The sequence below is a fragment of the Neoarius graeffei genome, chromosome 20 (assembly GCF_027579695.1).
Source record: "Neoarius graeffei isolate fNeoGra1 chromosome 20, fNeoGra1.pri, whole genome shotgun sequence".
Classification (NCBI taxonomy): domain Eukaryota; kingdom Metazoa; phylum Chordata; class Actinopteri; order Siluriformes; family Ariidae; genus Neoarius; species Neoarius graeffei.
The window spans coordinates 53,950,081-53,969,101 of record NC_083588.1 but is presented as its reverse complement, the minus strand read 5'-3'; the positions used below and the strand labels follow the sequence as shown (position 1 = coordinate 53,969,101).

Genomic DNA, 19,021 nt, shown 5'->3' with positions numbered 1-19,021 from the left:
GGGATGTCCATGTGAAAGTCCCCCTAGGTGGACGTGCTCAGGTGAAGACTCCAAAGCCAACCGAAAAGTCCTGGGACCCACAGGGTACCACACTGCATCGGGATGTGCGACGCCTCATTGTCCTCCTCCCAGTGGAGGAACAAGTCAGCAGAGACCAGCTCGCCTGATGGGTGCGATCTTCCCGTGTCGCGCCACACCAAGATCGAGTGGGAGGTGTTGCGGCGACCTGCCACAAGGAGTGCCTGAACGCAGGCTCACATGATTGACAGCTGCCTCCGCCGCTTCCTGCTACGCTGAATCGCTGCGCTACCAGCACACGCACGCTGCGCTGAACAAGGCAGCCAATCACAACGCTAGTTAGCAGGGCAGCGGTCGTTCTAGAACGCTAGGCAGAATTAACATTCAGTTTGTAACGAAGCAGCAGCGCAGCAGCTGCAAAGAGAATTCGCTACTAACACACTTTACAGCACATCAGGGAAAAAGGACAAAAAAGGCTACCGGTAAACCCACTGAACTTCTTTATATGCAAACGCTGCGCTCGCAGTAATCCATGGGCATGAGAAATGTTTGTTCCTCACCTGTGATTGGTTAAATGATTTAAACTTTCTTTATCAGTGGCGTGTAGTAAAATATCTTCAGTTAAACTGCCTGTGAAAGGGCTAATGGTTAAAACGGTTCTTAGTTTAAAACTGGTTTTCTGTTCATTTATATTTGTTCAGCAACATGTTACCTGAATGATTAAAAATGGTTAAAATATACTTAATTTACCTTATACATAAATATTTATATATTGTTGCCTAATTACCTTGGGCTTTTATTCATACATGCTTTGTTGTAGAAAAACAGGCATTTATTCATACATTTATTTTATGTTTGTATGTTTAAAGGTTTTTCACCTTCTAACTTCGGCTTCAAGCTCCAAGCTTCTAGCTTCTACTTCTGATTCTACCTCTGATTCTACTTCTGACTCTAACGTCAGTTCCACTGAAAACCAATAAAATACAAGACGAGTGGAATCCTGTGTCCGAGTCCTTCCCTTTCAAGTGTGGGAAACCCTGATGCTCACATACACTTGACAGTCATATTTATGCAGAAATATAGAAAATTCTAAAGGGTTCACAAACTTTCAAGCACCACTGTACACCCAACACACAACCAGCTTCTGGTATTTTTCCTTCTGTAATGAAACATATGTTTAACTAAACCCACAGTCGCTACATGCCCCAATACACAATTGTCTTTGGTTTTCTTTTCCTACAAGTTATGACACGGAAAAATCCCAAAGCTGGGGGTTCCCGTTAGAGGTCTGCGCGGGACAGAATTTTCAGTCCCGCTCCCGCATTGTGCAGTCCCGCTCCCGCCTGCTCCCGCAAAGAATTATGATTTTCAGTCCTGCTCCCGCCCACAAATCCCACATGATGCAGACGTTCGCGTTATTTCTCACGAAAGTTCTTGTCATTGGCTTGGGGAATTAAACATGCTGAGCTTAGCTGAGCTCTCCACTGACCGATCCTTCACCTAGCGCACGTAGCGAGGGTGTGCGTTGCCAGGCGGCATGCGCAGCTGAGCCTTTACAGAGATACCCATTGTGAGCTTCACTAGAGGAGCTCTGCTCTTCTGCCATGATCGGAGATCTCAAACACGGAAGAGCGGAAAGGAATCGAAAACGTACGCGAGATTAGACCACATCCGCAAATTTAGGCATCTTAAAATGTTTTTATTAATGCCAAATAAAATATCCAGCACAAATTATATATGATAGACATAAATTAATAATTTATAAATTTTATTTTAAACACGTTTTTAGTTAGCGGGACTGCAGCTTATCACCTCTCCCGCCCGCTCCTGCATTGTGCACTCCCCCTCGCGCCCGCAATGAGCTTTCAAAATTTGTCCCACGCCGCGCCGCACTGCTTTGCGTCGGGTACCGCGGGACTCCTGCGGGAGTGCAGGGCTCTAGTTCCCGTGTTAGAAGTCATGCATTTTGTAAACTGCTAGTTCCAAGGCAGCCTTATTTTGATCATGAATCAATAAAGATTCCTCGGCCCAACATGTTATCAATTCAAGTCGATAATATTGATCCAAACGGTCGATTTTTTTTTTTCAACTAAGAAGAAAACTTCCAGTCTACTCCGCCGGCGCTGAAATTTTGGAAATCACATGATGCATTGCTGCTCACTGATTGGTTGAAAGGTGAGTGATGCTGAATTTGTCTGCAAGAAACCAGACACCAATGTTTTGAATGTAAACTGTCAAAATGGATAGCAAAAACGGGACTAAAGGCTCACATCACACCGTGTCATGGTATGGAAGGGTTGGAAATTAAACAAGTAGTACACAAAGTCTATAGGTGAAACACTACGGTGTGTAAGGTTCATGAACACCGTTCGAGCTTTGTCCAATCAGCACGCAGGAATGCAATGACGTGATTTTCAATCATGGCGGCGCTGGCGGAGTAGACAAACTTTTTGGCTCGATTCAGAAAATCAGGAGCACTAGGGCCAAGTTTACATTAGACCGTATCTGTCTCGTTTTCTTCGCGGATGCACTGTCCGTTTACATTAAACCGCCTGGAAACGCCGGGAAACGGGAATCCGCCAGGGTCCACGTATTCAATCCAGATCGTGTCAGCTCCGGTGCTGTGTAAACATTGAGATACGTGGATACGCTGTGCTGAGCTCTAGTTGGCGTCGTCATTGGACAACGTCACTGTGACATCCACCTTCCTGATTCGCTGGCGTTGGTCATGTGACGTGACTGCTGAAAAACGGCGCGGACTTCCGCCTTGTATCACCTTTCATTAAAGAGTATAAAAGTATGAAAATACTGCAAATACTGATGCAAATACTGCCCATTGTGTAGTTATGATTGTCTTTAGGCTTGCCATCCTTCCACTTGCAAGTGGTAAGTGATATGCGCTGGGATCACACACACAGCGGCTCAGTCCCGAATCACTGCTCGTGCGCTTCACTCGCGTGCTCTGTGAGCTGCGCAGGGCCGGAGTGCGCACCCTCCAGAGGGCACTCGCTGTTCAGGGCGGAGTGATTTGGAGCGCAGGATGCCTGCAGAGCCGAGCGTATCCGTGTATTGGTGTTGCTGTGTGCACGCAAATCGTGTATTGGTGTTGCTGTGTGCACACTAATCGTTTTAAAAACGTTAATCTGATGATCCGCTGATACGGTCTAATGTAAACATGGGCTAATACTGATTTGAAGTTGCTGAAATGTTGATTCGGGAAACTTTTATTGTCTTGTGATCAAACTGAGACTGACAGCTTGTATGTGGAGTGGACTGTTCATGAATTACAGCTTTGGGGATTTTTCCGTGTCATAACGTGTAGGAAAAGAAGACCGAGGAGGATTGGGTATTGGGGCAAGTAGCGACTGTGACTAAACCCCCTTGTTTTACCACCTTCAGAGCCACGGGTCATACTGCGATAGTTCGGGGGCATAATAAGATGATGACATGTTACACATGATCTCACGTTACATTCAGAGACTAAATCTCATCTTTTATCAAGGTGCAGTTTTTGCTAATTGTTCCGTACGCTTCATCAGGGTCAGGTTCCTACCAAAGCACTGCTTCTGACTGAATGTTTCTCAAACCAGCCGTGATGCTGAGATTATAAAATGCATTTGAGCCAGTCACTGCTGTGCTCAGAATGGGTCCACAGCTCAAATAATATTTAGTCAGCAACGTGTAAGGTACAATGCGACCTGTATGGTAGATTTATACCTGATCAACTGAAAATACTTCTATAACTACACAATTAAACACTGTATCTGATGATAAGGATAAACGAAGCCTGCACCGCTGTTGTGGGCCTCCAGCTGGGTGATTGAGTTGACGGTCACTTTGCACACAGGACAGTGCAGGTGATGCTTGCTCCTCCTGAGGTCTTTCTCCTTCGGGGCCTCTTTAGCCAGGCTGTCCTGTTCGGTGCCTGTCTCGCTGGGACCAGCGGCATCCTGCGGGCTGTCTGAGTGCTGCGAGGGAGGAGAGGAGACGACTACGTCTGCGCATGACACCTCAGATACTGGAGTCAGGACCACTGAGCTGACCTGAGCCTCGCTCAGCTTCACCACAGAGTCCGAGTCACACTGAAGAGCTACACAGACACAAGAGGGAGACAGAAAGAGACAGACAGAGACGTGGGGTTACCCTGTGATTCAGAGAGCAGTGGATTTCCCTCTATCTGACAAAAGAAAATAATCATTCAAATATTTTATTAAAGGTAGACTGCCTTTTAGATTTTTCAAGTGTAGGTCATAAAAATAATTTTCCCTGACACTCAATTATTTTTGTTTAGTGGACCGAAAGCCACTGAATTCGAATCACAGACTTCCAATTTTATTAGATTTTTAAAAATAGAACAAGTAATGAATTTAAGACCACGTGGCCCTAAATTCTCTGCTATTTTTGCCTGCTTCACCATGACCCAATTCAAAATACTACGTCATGCATCATGTGGTGGGCTTTCCCCATTCACACAAGGCATTGTGGGATACAAATTTGAAACAGGAGAGAAAAACGGAGGACATGAGTGTGCGAATGAAACATGAAAGACCGACTACAGTAACGGAAAGCAAGAAGAAAAGACGTTATGTTGTGAAGGAAAGGAAACGCAGGACCAAACTAATAAAAATCGGCACTCAGCGAGCACCTCGGTGTGATCAGCTGTTCGTTTAGTAACAGAACGATGGAACTGTCAGTGCATGCTCAAAGGTAAACCTGTAGATGGCAGTAATGCAACACTGTGGATGCCAGCTGCCGTAAAACCCAAAAGAAGTAGTAGGTAAACCTGCGCATGCGCACATGGACTTCTTCTGTCTGCTTGACTGCGCGAAGTGAGTGATTTCATGCACATTATTTGCTCGGGAATCCCCTCAAATTAAATAACTTCCCAGCCACAGAATGGCCTGGTATTTTGTGAGATATTACAGAAATAAACAGATATCACAATGACCACATTTCAGAGGGAACTAAATTTCACCGATTTTATGAAATCGAAAGGACGTCTAGCTTTAAAATGTCATTGGCACACTGATGCCTATGTACATTAAAACCCCTTATTTTTCTCTGCCTTCGATTTCTTTATCCGTCTCTGCACTGCATCACCGGTCTTCTCACTTTTCTCCTTTCTTTACTCCTTCTCTAGTCTCATCTCCCTCGAGCCCAATGCACTCAGATCATAAATTAAAGTACATAAGTGTAAGAGAGAGAAGAAATGAGCAGAAACAGTCTCTCTACCACTCATGGCACACTCATAGCCAGCACACACACACACACACTGTGTTTTGAGTGTTACCCAATGCAATTCTCCCCCTTTCATTAACTTTCACACTTTATTCAGGTGTGAAAAAACCCTTGTGTGCACACAGGTCCTCTCTTTACTATATTCCCATCAGATTGGATGCATTTTTTCTTCTCACACCTTTCGAGGTCTCTATAAAATCCCCCTCACCAGGGAATTCTACAATTACAAGCTCACTGATGGCCCTTTTAACACCAACAAGGTTGTTGTTTACTGAGCCGGTCTCAAATCCTGAATCGTTTTATGAATGTTTTTGATTAGTTCAGAATAAAAGCAGATATTTCTAGAGCATTCCAGTGCTTGGTAGTGCGATTCAAAGCAAACAATCTACTACGGATGACAAGGCACTTACAGAAGAACTCAGAAATCAAGCTGAGGAACGGCACAAGTCAAGAGATGGTCCAGAAAGATTTCAAATGCTTTATCCATTCCAAGAAGCACAGTTAAATCTATAATGATGAAGTGGAAGGTGTTTTGTACCACCAAGAACCTGCTTGGATCAGGCTGACTCTCCAAACTGGATGGCTCATAATAACCACAAATTCGCGAGGAAAATCTGCTGCCGTCAATTATTCTTCATCGCATCTCATTATCTCTAGCCGCTTTATCCTGTTCTACAGGGCCGCGGGCAAGCTGGAGCCTATCCCAGCTGACTACGGGCGAAAGGCGGGGTACACCCTGGACAAGTCGCCAGGTCATCACAGGGCTAACATAGAGGCACAGACAACCATTCACACTCACATTCACACCTACGGTCAATTTAGAGTCACCAGTTAACCTAACCTGCATGTCTTTGGACTGTGGGGGAAACCGGAGCACCCGGAGGAAACCCACGCGGACATGGGGTCAAAGTCAAGTCAAAGTCCTTCCCACGCCTTACAGTACCTGGTATTCCTAGGCAGTCTCCCACTCAAGTACTAACCAGGCCCAACCTGTATGTGGCGCATCGGGCGGCGCCGATCTCCGTTTCCATAGCCCTCGGCCTCTCGCCTATTACATAGCTAGGGTTACAGTGGGGGGCTAGTCCTCTGGTAACCACGAGAGTTCCCCATGTACATCTGTATTGCAGCGTGCCTTGCCAGATGGCGGTAGATACCATTTTTATGATGGTCTTTGGTATGACCCGACCTTGAATAGAACTCACGATCTCCCGGTCGAGAGGCGGACACGCTACCACTAGGCCACTAGTCGGTACGCGGACATGGGGAGAACATGCAAACTCCGCACAGAAAGGCCCTCGTCGGCCACGGGGGTCAATTATTCTTTAAGATTTTTATTTTTTAAATATTTTTCAAAAAGGTTGCTTTTTCACTTGGATATTATTCAGTATAATGGATAAAGCTGGAAAATCCTGGTTTTGTGCTTTCATATAAAGCAAAATAATGTAAACATTTTGAAAGGATGTGATTCTTTTCTATACTCACTGTAGCACTTATCTTGTCCATACCCATGACAATAGCCATGTTTCCATTCACCTGCTTAGTGTGTGATTTGAAATTGCAAACTAAAAAACGAGTAATGAAAACACTTGAATCACACTCACCGGCCACTTTAATAGGAACTTGTTCTTGATTCTAAGATTCCTGTTCTTGGCTGCAGGAGTGGAACCCTATATGGTCTTCTGCTATCGCATGCTGAGATGCTTTTCTGCTCACCATGGTTGTAAAGAGTTGCTATGAGTTACTATGTCCTTCCTGGCAGCTCGAACCAATCTGGCCATTTTCCTCTGACCTCTCTTATCAACAAGGCATTTGTTTCCACGCACAGAACTGTTGCTCGCTCAGTGTTTTTTGCACCATTCTGTGTAAACTCTAGAGACTGTTGTGTTTGAAAACCACAATTTTTCCCATTCTGATGTTTGACGTGCACATTAACTGAAGCTCTTGATCTGTATCTGCGTGATTTGATGCATTGTGCTGCTGTCAAGGGTTTGGCTGATTAGAGAACTGCATAAAACAGCAGGTGTATGTATGGATGTTAACAAATAAAGTGGCTGGTGAGTGTAGATAAAGCAATATTTTTGCAAAAAGGAAACGGAAACATTTTTCGCATTTAAGTCACGATATGAAGAGCTGCTTTTCTTGGGGGAAAAACCTTCCCCTGCTCTGTAAGAGCTATCAGGAGAGGAGAAAACCCAGCTATAATCATATAACATCACTCAGTGGAAACACAGACCATTCGCATTTGTGTTTTATTGAAAATTTTAAAACATCGCTTCTATTTTGCACAAAAAAAAAAAAACTGCAGAGGAAACCAAGTTAATATCTTTTTTATTCTTAGAGATTTAATTTGGGTTGAACAGATATTTTCTTAAAGTACAGCTTGCAAAATCATTGTGGGTTTTTTTGTGTTCATTAAGAAAATTCAACACATCATGACATAATAGTGTTTGAAAGTGATGGAAAAGTGGGTTCTGGCTGCGTGTTGGTGAAAAAAGGGGGAAGAGACGTCGCCGCATTCCTCACAGACGGGCAACGAGGGATTGATTTTGTGCTACTCATTAAACTGACACGTTCTGTATAATTGGAGCACTTCACTGCATGATAAACTGAAGTGTGTGAGTAGACGAGATTGTGAGGCTGATAAAGCACACGTACAGCTGTCCATGATAATGCATGTAGCGCGCACACACACACACACACACACACACACACACACACACACACACACACACACACACACACACACACACACACAGAGCCCCACATGCTGTGTTTTCAATGCAGGGCTTTGTATAGTGCTTCAGTGTGGTATAAAGTTCAGTTGGCGCCCCAATGAGTGAGTGTGTTCATGCTCACACAAGTGCAAGTTTCATGCAAAAACTACGACAGTCACATTTATATAGCTGAAAAGAAAAAAAAAGGTAGAACACGAATACACACACACGCGTATCGGTTTCATGGCTTTGATTATAATAATGATAATAATAATGAAGATAATGAAGATAATAAGACCACGAATGACGATATTAATAATGATGATAATTATGAGAAAGGCGATGATAATAAAATCTATTTAAGCCATAATATAGCTGAGCTGTGTGTGGATATAATAGTTCAGTCGCAGTATAAACTGTGCACGCATCAGTGTGTGAAAAGTGCTGAGTCATATTCACGCACTGCACTTACACGCACCAGTGAGCTTTTCAGAACATCATAACTCTCTTCCTCAGTCTCATTTAATTTTTAATGCTTTATCAGCGTTACTGTCATAAAACACATTACATATGATCAGATAAAATAAGCGTAACTATGAAGGTCAGTTCATCGTATACAGCTAGACCCAGTGTTGTAGTCGAGCCACTAAACCTCGAGTCCGAGTCCGGTCTCGAGTCCCCAGTGTTCAAGTCCAAGTCATTAAAAAAAATTCGAGTTGAGTCCAAGTCGAGTCCACTGCTGATCCGAGTTGAGTCCAACACTCCTACCGCACCATCACAATGGCTGTTTTAGCCCCATTAACGTTAGTTTGTTCCTGAACATGACGTATGAACAGGTGAATGTGCTTCTCTTTATCAGGGAGCGTGAAGTATTGTGTCAGAGATGATTGGGAGACGGATGTGAGTGCAGAAGGTGTGTTTATTAATACAAGTGAAGACAGGTAGATAATCCAGAACGGCAGGCAAAATCGTAAAACAGTGAAACAGGCGATAGGTCGAGCAAGGCACAAACAGGCTATCGTAGACTCGGCAGAATCAAAGACGAAAAACAGGAAATCAGGGATCAGGAAACCAAACAAGGAAATAAGGCTCGGTAATGTGTCAGCAACGCAACTCAATACTTCGCAAAGTAAGTGCGTTTTCACAGTTTTTATATAGGCGTGCTGATTGCACCTTAATCCTGTGCAGGTGTGAGTTGTTTACAGCGCGCGCGAGAGTCCGCTTGGCATGTGCGCTGTCCGGAGCACGCCCGAGAGCCTATCTGATAACATGAAGGCATGCAGGTGTAACACTCTTACATGTAATTAGTACAAAATTAATGTAGATATAAATATCTTATGCCAAATCATTATGGCATGTTACAAAAACTAAAGAAGAAAAATCAGAGTCCTCGTCTCCATTTTCCGAGTCCTAATGCAGTTAATGCATGAGTCCGAGTCCAAGTCCAAGTCATCAGTGGTCAAGTCCGAGTCGAGTCACGAGTCCTTAAAATTAGGGCACGAGTCAAGGATTCGAGTACTACAAGCCTGGCTAGACCAGTAATAATTACTGTTCACCAGTAATATATAAATAGATGATGTCAAACGTAGCTGCTATGATCACGGACATGGTAACTTTTCAAAGCAGAGAATCCATTTTTTTGTTGCATTTATTTTTGTTACATTTATTTAGTGTTCAAAGTTTCACATTTTTCAGAATAATATGTCTATAATGGGGCAGCACGGTGGTGTAGTGGTTAGCGCTGTCGCCTCACAGCAAGAAGGTCCTGGGTTCGAGCCCCGGGGCTGGCGAGGGCCTTTCTGTGTGGAGTTTGCATGTTCTCCCCGTGTCCGCGTGGGTTTCCTCCGGGTGCTCCGGTTTCCCCCACAGTCCAAAGACATGCAGGTTAGGTTAACTGGTGATTCTAAATTGACCGTAGGTGTGAATGTGAGTGTGAATGGTTGTCTATGTCTATGTGTCAGCCCTGTGATGACCTGGCGACTTGTCCAGGGTGTACCCTGCCTTTCGCCCGTAGTCAGCTGGGATAGGCTCCAGCTTGCCTGCGACCCTGTAGAAGGATAAAGCGGCTAGAGATAATGTGATGTGTGTGTGTGTGTAATGATATTGATCTGAAACTAGTGAAAACTATTATTGGGGGATTTCTAAACCATTAACATACATCTGTAACTTGTCATTTCAAACTGGTACATTTCCAAGCAATATGAAAATAGCAACAGTAATTCCATTGTAAAAATCTGGGGACAAACACAACTTCACAAATTACAGACCTGTTTCTTTACTTCCTCAATTCTCCAAAATTCTTGAAAAACTATTCAATAACAGATTAGATAAATTCATTGAAAAATACAAACTACTCAGTGATAGTCAATATGGATTTAGAGCAAATAGATCAACAGAGCTGGCACTAATGGAATCAACTGAAGAAATCAGTAACTCTATAGATGATAAGAAACATGTCGCTGGGATATTTATTGATCTTCAAAAAGCTTTTGATACTATTAATCATGATATATTAATTAATAAGATGGAACAATATGGGATAAGGGGAGTTGTATTAAATTGGATAAAAAGTTATTTGAGCAACAGGACACAATTTGTGAAGTTGGGTGACTCTGTCTCAACTCGTTTGAATATTGATTGTGGTGTCCCTCAGGGGTCAGTATTGTTTCCTAAACTGTTTATTCTTTATATAAACGATATGTGCAATGTATCAAAGATATTTAAGATGGTATTATTTGCAGAAGACACAAATATGTTTTGTTCTGGAACAAATTTACATGAGTTAGAAAACATAATCTCTTCAGAATTGTGCAGGTTAAAAAGTTGGTTTGATCGAAATAAATTATCATTAAATCTGTCTAAAACAAAAATCATGTTATTTAATAATTATAAAATAAATAGGGCAATAAATGTGTTGATATTGAAAGAGTTTCTAATAATACATTTCTTGGGGTAATAATAGATGATAGAATTAATTGGAAATCACATATAAAATACATACTAATGAAACTATCAAGAAGCATATCTGTGTTGAGTAAAGCTAAGCACGTCCTGGACTATAATTCACTCCGCATTCTTTACTGTTCCCTGGTTTTACCGTACTTAAATTACTGCTCAGTGGTGTGTGGAAATACGTATAAATGTTCATTTCATGCAATAACTATACTTCAAAAAAGAGCTATAAGAATAATTTATAGTGCTGGTTACCGAGATCATACTAATTCACTATTCTTAAATTCAAAATGTTTAAAATTCAGGGACATTATAGAATATAAAACTGCCTTAGTAATGTACAAAGTAAGGAATTATAAAGTACCAAGGAATATCCAAATAATGTTCTCGGATAGAGAGGGGGGGCTATAATTTTAGGGGGAAATTGAAATTTAAAACTCGCAGTGCAAGGACAACGTTAAAAATGTTCAGTATCTCTGTTTGTGGAGTAAAGCTATGGAACAGTTTGAATGTGGAGCTCATGAAATGTACAACTATAAACCGGTTCAAAAAAAGGTATAAGGAACAGATCTTTATGAGGTATAGGGAGGAAGAATTACAATAACATGCTATTGATAATATAAGTGTATATATGTGGGTATGGGTACATTCGGATAGATTATATAAAAAGTGAGTATGTGTGTGTATGTGTGTGTGTATATATATATATATATATATATATATATATATATATATATATATATATATATAATTGTATATAATATATAAGCATAATATGCATAATTATGATATGGGTGTCTGTGTACGCATGGATGTGTATAGTTATAGGTATGTGTATATGTATGTACTGTATATATGTATTGTATGTGTGTATATATGCATAGCACAGTATTTGTATATATATGATTTGATTTGGGCAATATATAACATACCATGTTGGTATGTTTTTTTGTTGTTGTTGTTGATTTTGCTTTCTTTTGTATATATAGTTTATTATGGTGGAAAGTGACGTTTGATTAACGGTGGTATAGAGGGTTAGGATTTGATAAGTTATTTACTTCTTCTTAATCCTTTCCGAACATTATTATGTTATTGCCTTGTGGCTACGCTATTCTGTTTATGACAATGTTTTGATGATTGCATTATTTATTTATTTTTTTTGTTTATATCTTCTTTACTGTTCGGAATCAATCAATCAATCAATCAATCAATCAATCAATCAATCAATCAATAATTGACAGGAATATATGTCTGCCATTCTTGAACTGGTACAGGTGGCCCTGATTGCTACTTGTTTTGGTTAGTTACTGTAAATCCTTGAGATTTAACTTCGCTCGCACATTCTGCTCTCTGCTTAATGAAGGTAATGTTGACCAGTAATGTCTTTCTTCTTTTCATAAGACTATGATCCTGATGGGTGATGTAATGGGACATAATGTCTGTCTTCTTTCATACAGTAGTGTAGTCTAAACCAGTGATGTAATGCTTCATCACCCATTTACGTTACCCTGTCGTACATAGATAACTTAGCTTCATCAATCACATCATCAGCAGCTGCATCCAATCCCATATCTACCACACACTCTTGAATGTGAATATATACCCGTGTTTGTCTGACAATAAACTGAGAAACATCTCTGAACAGCTGTGTCTGTGCCAGTGACTGTTTGCTCCCGGACTGATCCGTGAGGCAGAATCTCTTAGGCGGTAGAGCTCTACATTCCTACATCATACTTTGTCAATTCAACCTCCTTCACTACAGACAGATCTGTACCTAACAATACTATCTATTTATGTTTTGGGTAATATAGAGGAAATTGTGTTTTATCATCAACTGTCATGGTTTCCCTTAGCAAAAGCTCCATGTGCTCGTGTTTGTTTTTGTCTTTGTTTTGGTCCTGACGCCACTTCCTGCTTGTTACCTGATTGTGTTCAACTGTTTAGTGTTATTCTTGATTAATTCGCTTATTGCAAAAAAGTAGAAAAGTCTTATTGTACTTTGTTTCACCAAGTCTGCATCGTTGGTTTCCTTGTCTTAAACTGTGGATTGTCCTATGCTGAGTTTGTTTATCTACCTACTGTATGTTTTGGCCACTGTTTGAACCTTTCTATAAACTATGATTACAGGACTGCCTTTCGAAATCTAAAACTGGGCTCCAAGCCCTGCGATGACCTGGCGATTTTTCCAGGGTGCACCCTGCCTCTTGCCCATAGTCAGCTGGGATAGGCTCCAGTTTGCCTGCGACCCTGCAGAACAGGATAAGCGGCTACAGATAATGGATGGATGGATGGATGGATGGAACTGGGCTCCAGAAACATGTTCTCCCTATCACTGGGAGACTGTGCGTTCAAATCCCAATGAAGCCACTGCCATGCGTCATCAGGAGTCAAGAGAACAAAATTGGCATCGCTGTCTTTTCCCGCTAATCTGAGCGACATTAGTGAATCACGGGTGTCTGTGAGCTCATGTATGTGAAGGTGGGTAGATAGTTCTTACACTGCTCAGAGGTTGGTTGTGTGCGTTAGCCTTCACCCTCCCTGTTTGGCAGTCATGTGATTCTCTGTTTGCAATAGATGTCACTTCCGGTCGCGATCCGCCTCATTATGTGTTCAGATTTCCAGCTGATGGGCAGATATTATATTTGTTTACAGTCGCTTTGCAGTAGTTTCTTGTGTTTCCCACCAAATATGCCAGACTGTTGCTCTGTATTTGGATGTTCAAACCGATTAAATTTAGAAAAAGACGAAAGGTATTATAGGATGCCAAAAGAAGTTGTGCACAAGGGTGAAAGAACAAAAAATATCTCAAAAAGACACTGTCAAAAATGGCTCGCAAACCTTTCACTGTGTTCCAAAGGAATCGGGAGTCCACATGCTCATGTTTGCAGCGATCATTTTGTTAAAGGTACGTACATCAACTTTATGTATCTAAAATCAAAAGTTATTGTTGCAAAAATGCCTACAGCAGCTCCAATCTGAATCACAGACTACACTTCGGCTTGCATCACTTATCGTCACAAAAACAAGACGATTATTGTCCTTTTGAAGTCTTATTCCAGTGTCATGAACCCAGCTACAAACAAAAAAGTTACAGGCTTCAAGACTTTTGAAAGCTTCCGTTTGATTCTTTGTGTAAAACGATGTTTGGACTCCCAGATAATTGGAAATAGGGCGGCACGGTGGTGTAGTGGTTAGCACTGTCGCCTCACAGCAAGAAGGTCCGGGTTCGAGCCCCGTGGCCGGCGAGGGCCTTTCTGTGTGGAGTTTGCATGTTCTCCCCGTGGGTTTCCTCCGGGTGCTCCGGTTTCCCCCACAGTCCAAAGACATGCAGGTTAGGTTAACTGGTGACTCTAAATTGACCGTAGGTGTGAGTGTGAGTGTGAATGGTTGTCTGTGTCTATGTGTCAGCCCTGTGATGACCTGGCGACTTGTCCAGGGTGTACCCCGCCTTTCGCCCGTAGTCAGCTGGGATAGGCTCCAGCTTGCCTGCGACCCTGTAGAACAGGATAAAGCGGCTAGAGATAATGAGATGAGATGAGATAATTGGAAATATCCGGAAACTGTATGTTTGGAAAATTGCTGAAATCGCTTAAAGGAGAACTGAAGGCAAATTTTTTATTATCAAAATTCTATTTCTCATTTTATTAAATACAGGAATGCATTTTCGATTGCTATTTTGTCACTGCTATAGCAAGTTATGAGTGTTTGAAATATGCTCTGTAATATATCAGTCCATATGTCAAAGCAATGGCCGTAAACGAGATTCGCTGAGACCTGTGCGAGACATCGTAGGACGGAAGTAAAACGTACAGCGGAAATCAAAGTGACCAACATCTGCCAACGTCGTCAAAAGACGCGCGCGCCCTCTTTCGAATGCTGATGTAATCAAGCCGGAAGTTTTGTTTGTTTTGATAGCAATCAGGAAAGTTTGAAAAAAGTAGGCAGTAATCGTCATTTAAACTCGTTTTTGTGCAGTATTTCGTTTGGAAAACAGTTTTCAAAATGGCGGCACGGACACCTGGCTGACACTTCACGGTTCAAAGTTTTGCACAAGTCTCATGATCGCGTGGATAAGCCTCGCTTGCCGTGGACCAAACGAACTAAATTCAACACGGCTAAAAACCGAATAGGCCGATAAGTAGAATATTTAATTGCAATTAGTTGCTAATACGAGTCCCAATATAAGGTTACTAAAACCAAAAACGTAATTGAAGAACGCGTTAATTAAGAAATAAAGCAAGTTTAAAATGACTTCAGTTCTCCTTTAAAAAGTCCATCTTTTTTTAAGCTGTAGGGGTCCAATCCATTGCGTAAATATATTTTTTCTTGATATCTCAATTTTGCTTTTGGTTCTAGTCCATTAACATAGTCAGATGTAGAATGTTTTCCACAAGATGACGACAGATGTGTACTTGGCTTGGATTGCTGATCATCTTTGATTGTTGCCCATCACTTGGAAACCAGAAGTGAATCAGGAAGCAAAAATCACATGATTGCAAAAATAATGGGGAGAGTTAAGTAGTAGGTAGGAATCAGCAAGACCAAATTGGGGAGAAAATGAAGGAGCTATGCTCTCAAATAATTTTTTTTCCGCTCCAAAACACTGCTTTCAAAATGAGCAGTTTGGTGAGATCTCCCCTGGAGAGAACAGCAGCACTGAGTCTCTTCTTGTAATGCTTAATAAGCTTAGAAATCATCTTGGTCACGCCTCCATACTGAATATTTTAAGCTCTGTTATATTCTTGTGGCTCCACATATGGACTGACCTCTTTAGCTCAAAACAGAACAATTTAACAGGGTTACTATCTGGAGACTGTGAAGGACATTGCAGTGGACTGATTTTGTGTTTGTGCAACTATTTCTGTCTTACCATTTATCTACAGTATGTCCAGGTTTTAACCTCCTGGCAGCAGCAACCTGATTTCGGAATAATATCCTGTTACAGAATTCATGATGCCATCAATCTTCACACAAACCCTTGGACAACTCATGTCCTATTCCGGAATTCCCAAATTCCCAATGCTTCTGAAGTACTGAACCTTTTATTTTGTTGTCACTGACGTAATTACCTCGCCCGCGATGGAGTAAGCGGGGCGAGGTATTGTAATCATTGTTAAAACTGTTAATGTTATAGTCATGTTGTCTGTTGTCGCCCAAATGAGGATGGGTTCCCTTTTGAGTCTGGTCCCTCTCGAGGTTTCTTCCTCATGTCGTCTGAGGGTTTTTTCCCTTGCCACTGTCGCCACAGGCTTGCTCATTGGGGATAGATTAGGGATAAAATTAGCTCATGTTTTAAGTCGTTCAGATTCTGTAAAGCTGCTTTGCGACAATGTCTATTGTTAAAAGCGCTGTACAAATAAACTTGACTTAATCAGTGTGGTTTGTTTGTGTGTCTGTTAACAATCTAGTGTCTAGATGGTTGCACCGATTGACTTCAAATTTTCAGGGTAGGTAGCCAATGGTCCGTAGATTACCTGATTTTGGAGGTAATCGGATCAAGGTGAAGGTCACCGGAAAGGTCGGCATTTCGGTCAAAATAACATTTTCCGTTATAACTCAAAAACGGGGGCGGCATGGTGGTGTAGTGGTTAGCGCTGTCGCCTCACAGCAAGAAGGTCCGGGTTCGAGCCCCGTGGCCGGCGAGGGCCTTTCTGTGCAGAGTTTGCATGTTCTCCCCGTGTCCGCGTGGGTTTCCTCCGGGTGCTCCGGTTTCCCCCACAGTCCAAAGACATGCAGGTTAGGTTAACTGGTGACTCTAAATTGAGCGTAGGTGTGAATGTGAGTGTGAATGGTTGTCTGTGTCTATGTGTCAGCCCTGTGATGACCTGGCGACTTGTCCAGGGTGTACCCCGCCTTTCGCCCGTAGTCAGCTGGGATAGGCTCCAGCTTGCCTGCGACCCTGTAGAACAGGATAAAGCAGCTAGAGATAATGAGAATGAGATGAGAACTCAAAAACGGTTGCTGATAGACAGGTGTTTACTATTATGAGCATATAAGAACTCCCATATGACGCGGTACGCGGTGGTCCAGATCACCGTATTTTCCATACAAAACGAGGGCATTAATTAATTATTTTTCCTGGATTGTGGTCCGGTTCACCGTATGCTGTATTATATTACGATATAAATAAAAACTTACCAAAATCATACTGTGTTTGTCATTTAATACGAGTTTTTTTACAAAGTCGTACATCATTTGTTATTTTTTCTCAAACCGGAAGAGAAATGCATGCGTAAAACACACGCGCAATAAAAGATACCAGTTCTAACGCATGTAAAAAAGCGGGAGCTGCCACGAGGGAAGTGAAAAATAATTTTACCAACTTCACAGTAAGACTTTTTATTTGTCTTCTGAACTTGGTGGTCCGGACCACACCTGAAAACGGCGTGGTCCGGACCACAACGGTAGTCCGGACCACCGCGTACCGCGTCATATGGGCTTTCATTTGGCACCATGATCTTTGACCTTAAGTGACCCTGAAAGGTCAAACTCAAGGTCACGGATTTTCAGAGGGCTGTAACTTGAAAACGGTTGATGGTAGACAGATATTTACCATTATCAACTTATAGGAAGTGCCATATGGGCTTTCATTTGGCACCATGATCTTTGACCTTGAAAGGTCAAACTGAAGCTCATGGGTTTTCAAAGGGCTATAACTTTAAAATGGTTCATGATAGCCAGATGTTTACCATTATCAACATACAAGAAGTCCCATATGGGCTTTCAGTTGCCGCCACGACCTTTGACCTTGAATGACTTTGAAATGTCAAGCTCAAGGTCATGGATTTTCATCGGACTATAACCTGACAGCTGATGATTGAGAAATATTACCATTATCAACATATAGGTATAAAATAAATGCTGCTGGGCGTGGTTTGTTTTGCCTGGCAACACTTCTTATTTAGGTTATTTGCTGATGGATGATTTTATTAACTACTTATTAACTGAATGCTTACAAAAAGACAGAGGTCTGATATTTTCCTGGAAAGACCAAGCAAGCGAGGTTAATAGGTAGTTTATTATATGGCTTTTTTATTTCTAAGATTAAAATAGACGGTCCTTATAATGAGGCGTGACCCTGCTTTCATTCACATCATACTTGTAACGTAGTTGAGTCACGCATTCAGAATAAACGGCTAGCGCTTTCAAAACGGAATTTATTTCTCCACTCGAGTAATACATGACAAATGTTCTGAGAAACATCTCATCTCATCTCATTATCTGTAGCCGCTTTATCCTGTTCTACAGGGTCGCAGGCAAGCTGGAGCCTATCCCAGCTGACTACGGGCGAAAGGCAGGGTACACCCTGGACAAGTCACCAGGTCATCACAGGGCTGACACATAGACACAGACAACCATTCACACTCACATTCACACCTACGGTCAATTTAGAGTCACCAGTTAACCTAACCTGCATGTCTTTGGACTGTGGGGGAAACCGGAGCACCCGGAGGAAACCCACGCGGACACGGGGAGAACATGCAAACTCCGCACAGAAAGGCCCTCGCCAGCCACGGGGCTCGAACCCGGACCTTCTTGCTGTGAGGCGACAGCGCTAACCACTACACCACCGTGCCGCCTCTGAGAAAGATATTGATTTGTTTTTCAACAAAATGATGCTAGATAATGAACAGTTTTTTGAGAAAAGGTGCCTTCGAAAGAATAATCGAACACGGGCATTATGGAAAAATTCTGCCTGCCAAGGAACCAATCAGAGCGTACGATTTTCCCAGAAGTAGCTCATGCCATATAATAAAGGTATGTAATCTCATATTTATAGCACAGCAATACAAGAAATGCACACCGACAGAGTTCGTTCATTTTTTTCACTTATTATTACGATTCATTTGGGGTGCCAAAGATTGTGAATTTGAAATCAGAGCAAATGAAAATGAGTGAAATTAAAACAAACAAACAAAAAAAGAGTGATGTTTGTCCATTCTCTTGATGTGTGGTGATGATCCTGAAGTCGACGCTATGTCTTTTGGATTACAGATTTTTTTTTTTTTTTGTAATGTACTGTCTTCCCCTCTCCATTTGCAGTTGTCACTTATTCTGTTATTTTATTATAAAAGCTTGTTTTTGTTTAATGGTTTGAC

The 19,021-nt window shown here is 41.9% G+C and overlaps 1 protein-coding gene across 2 annotated transcripts in view; it reads right to left on the bottom strand.

The window, feature by feature from the left end:
* The window catches only part of znf385c (zinc finger protein 385C), a 295,378-nt gene that overhangs the window by 28,985 nt on the left and 247,372 nt on the right, over positions 1-19,021 (bottom strand). For both annotated transcript variants that reach the window (XM_060901987.1, XM_060901988.1), the window contains exon 6: positions 3,812-4,108. In XM_060901987.1, coding sequence (XP_060757970.1) covers positions 3,812-4,108 — 297 coding nt within the window. The remainder of the gene's footprint in view (positions 1-3,811; positions 4,109-19,021) is intronic.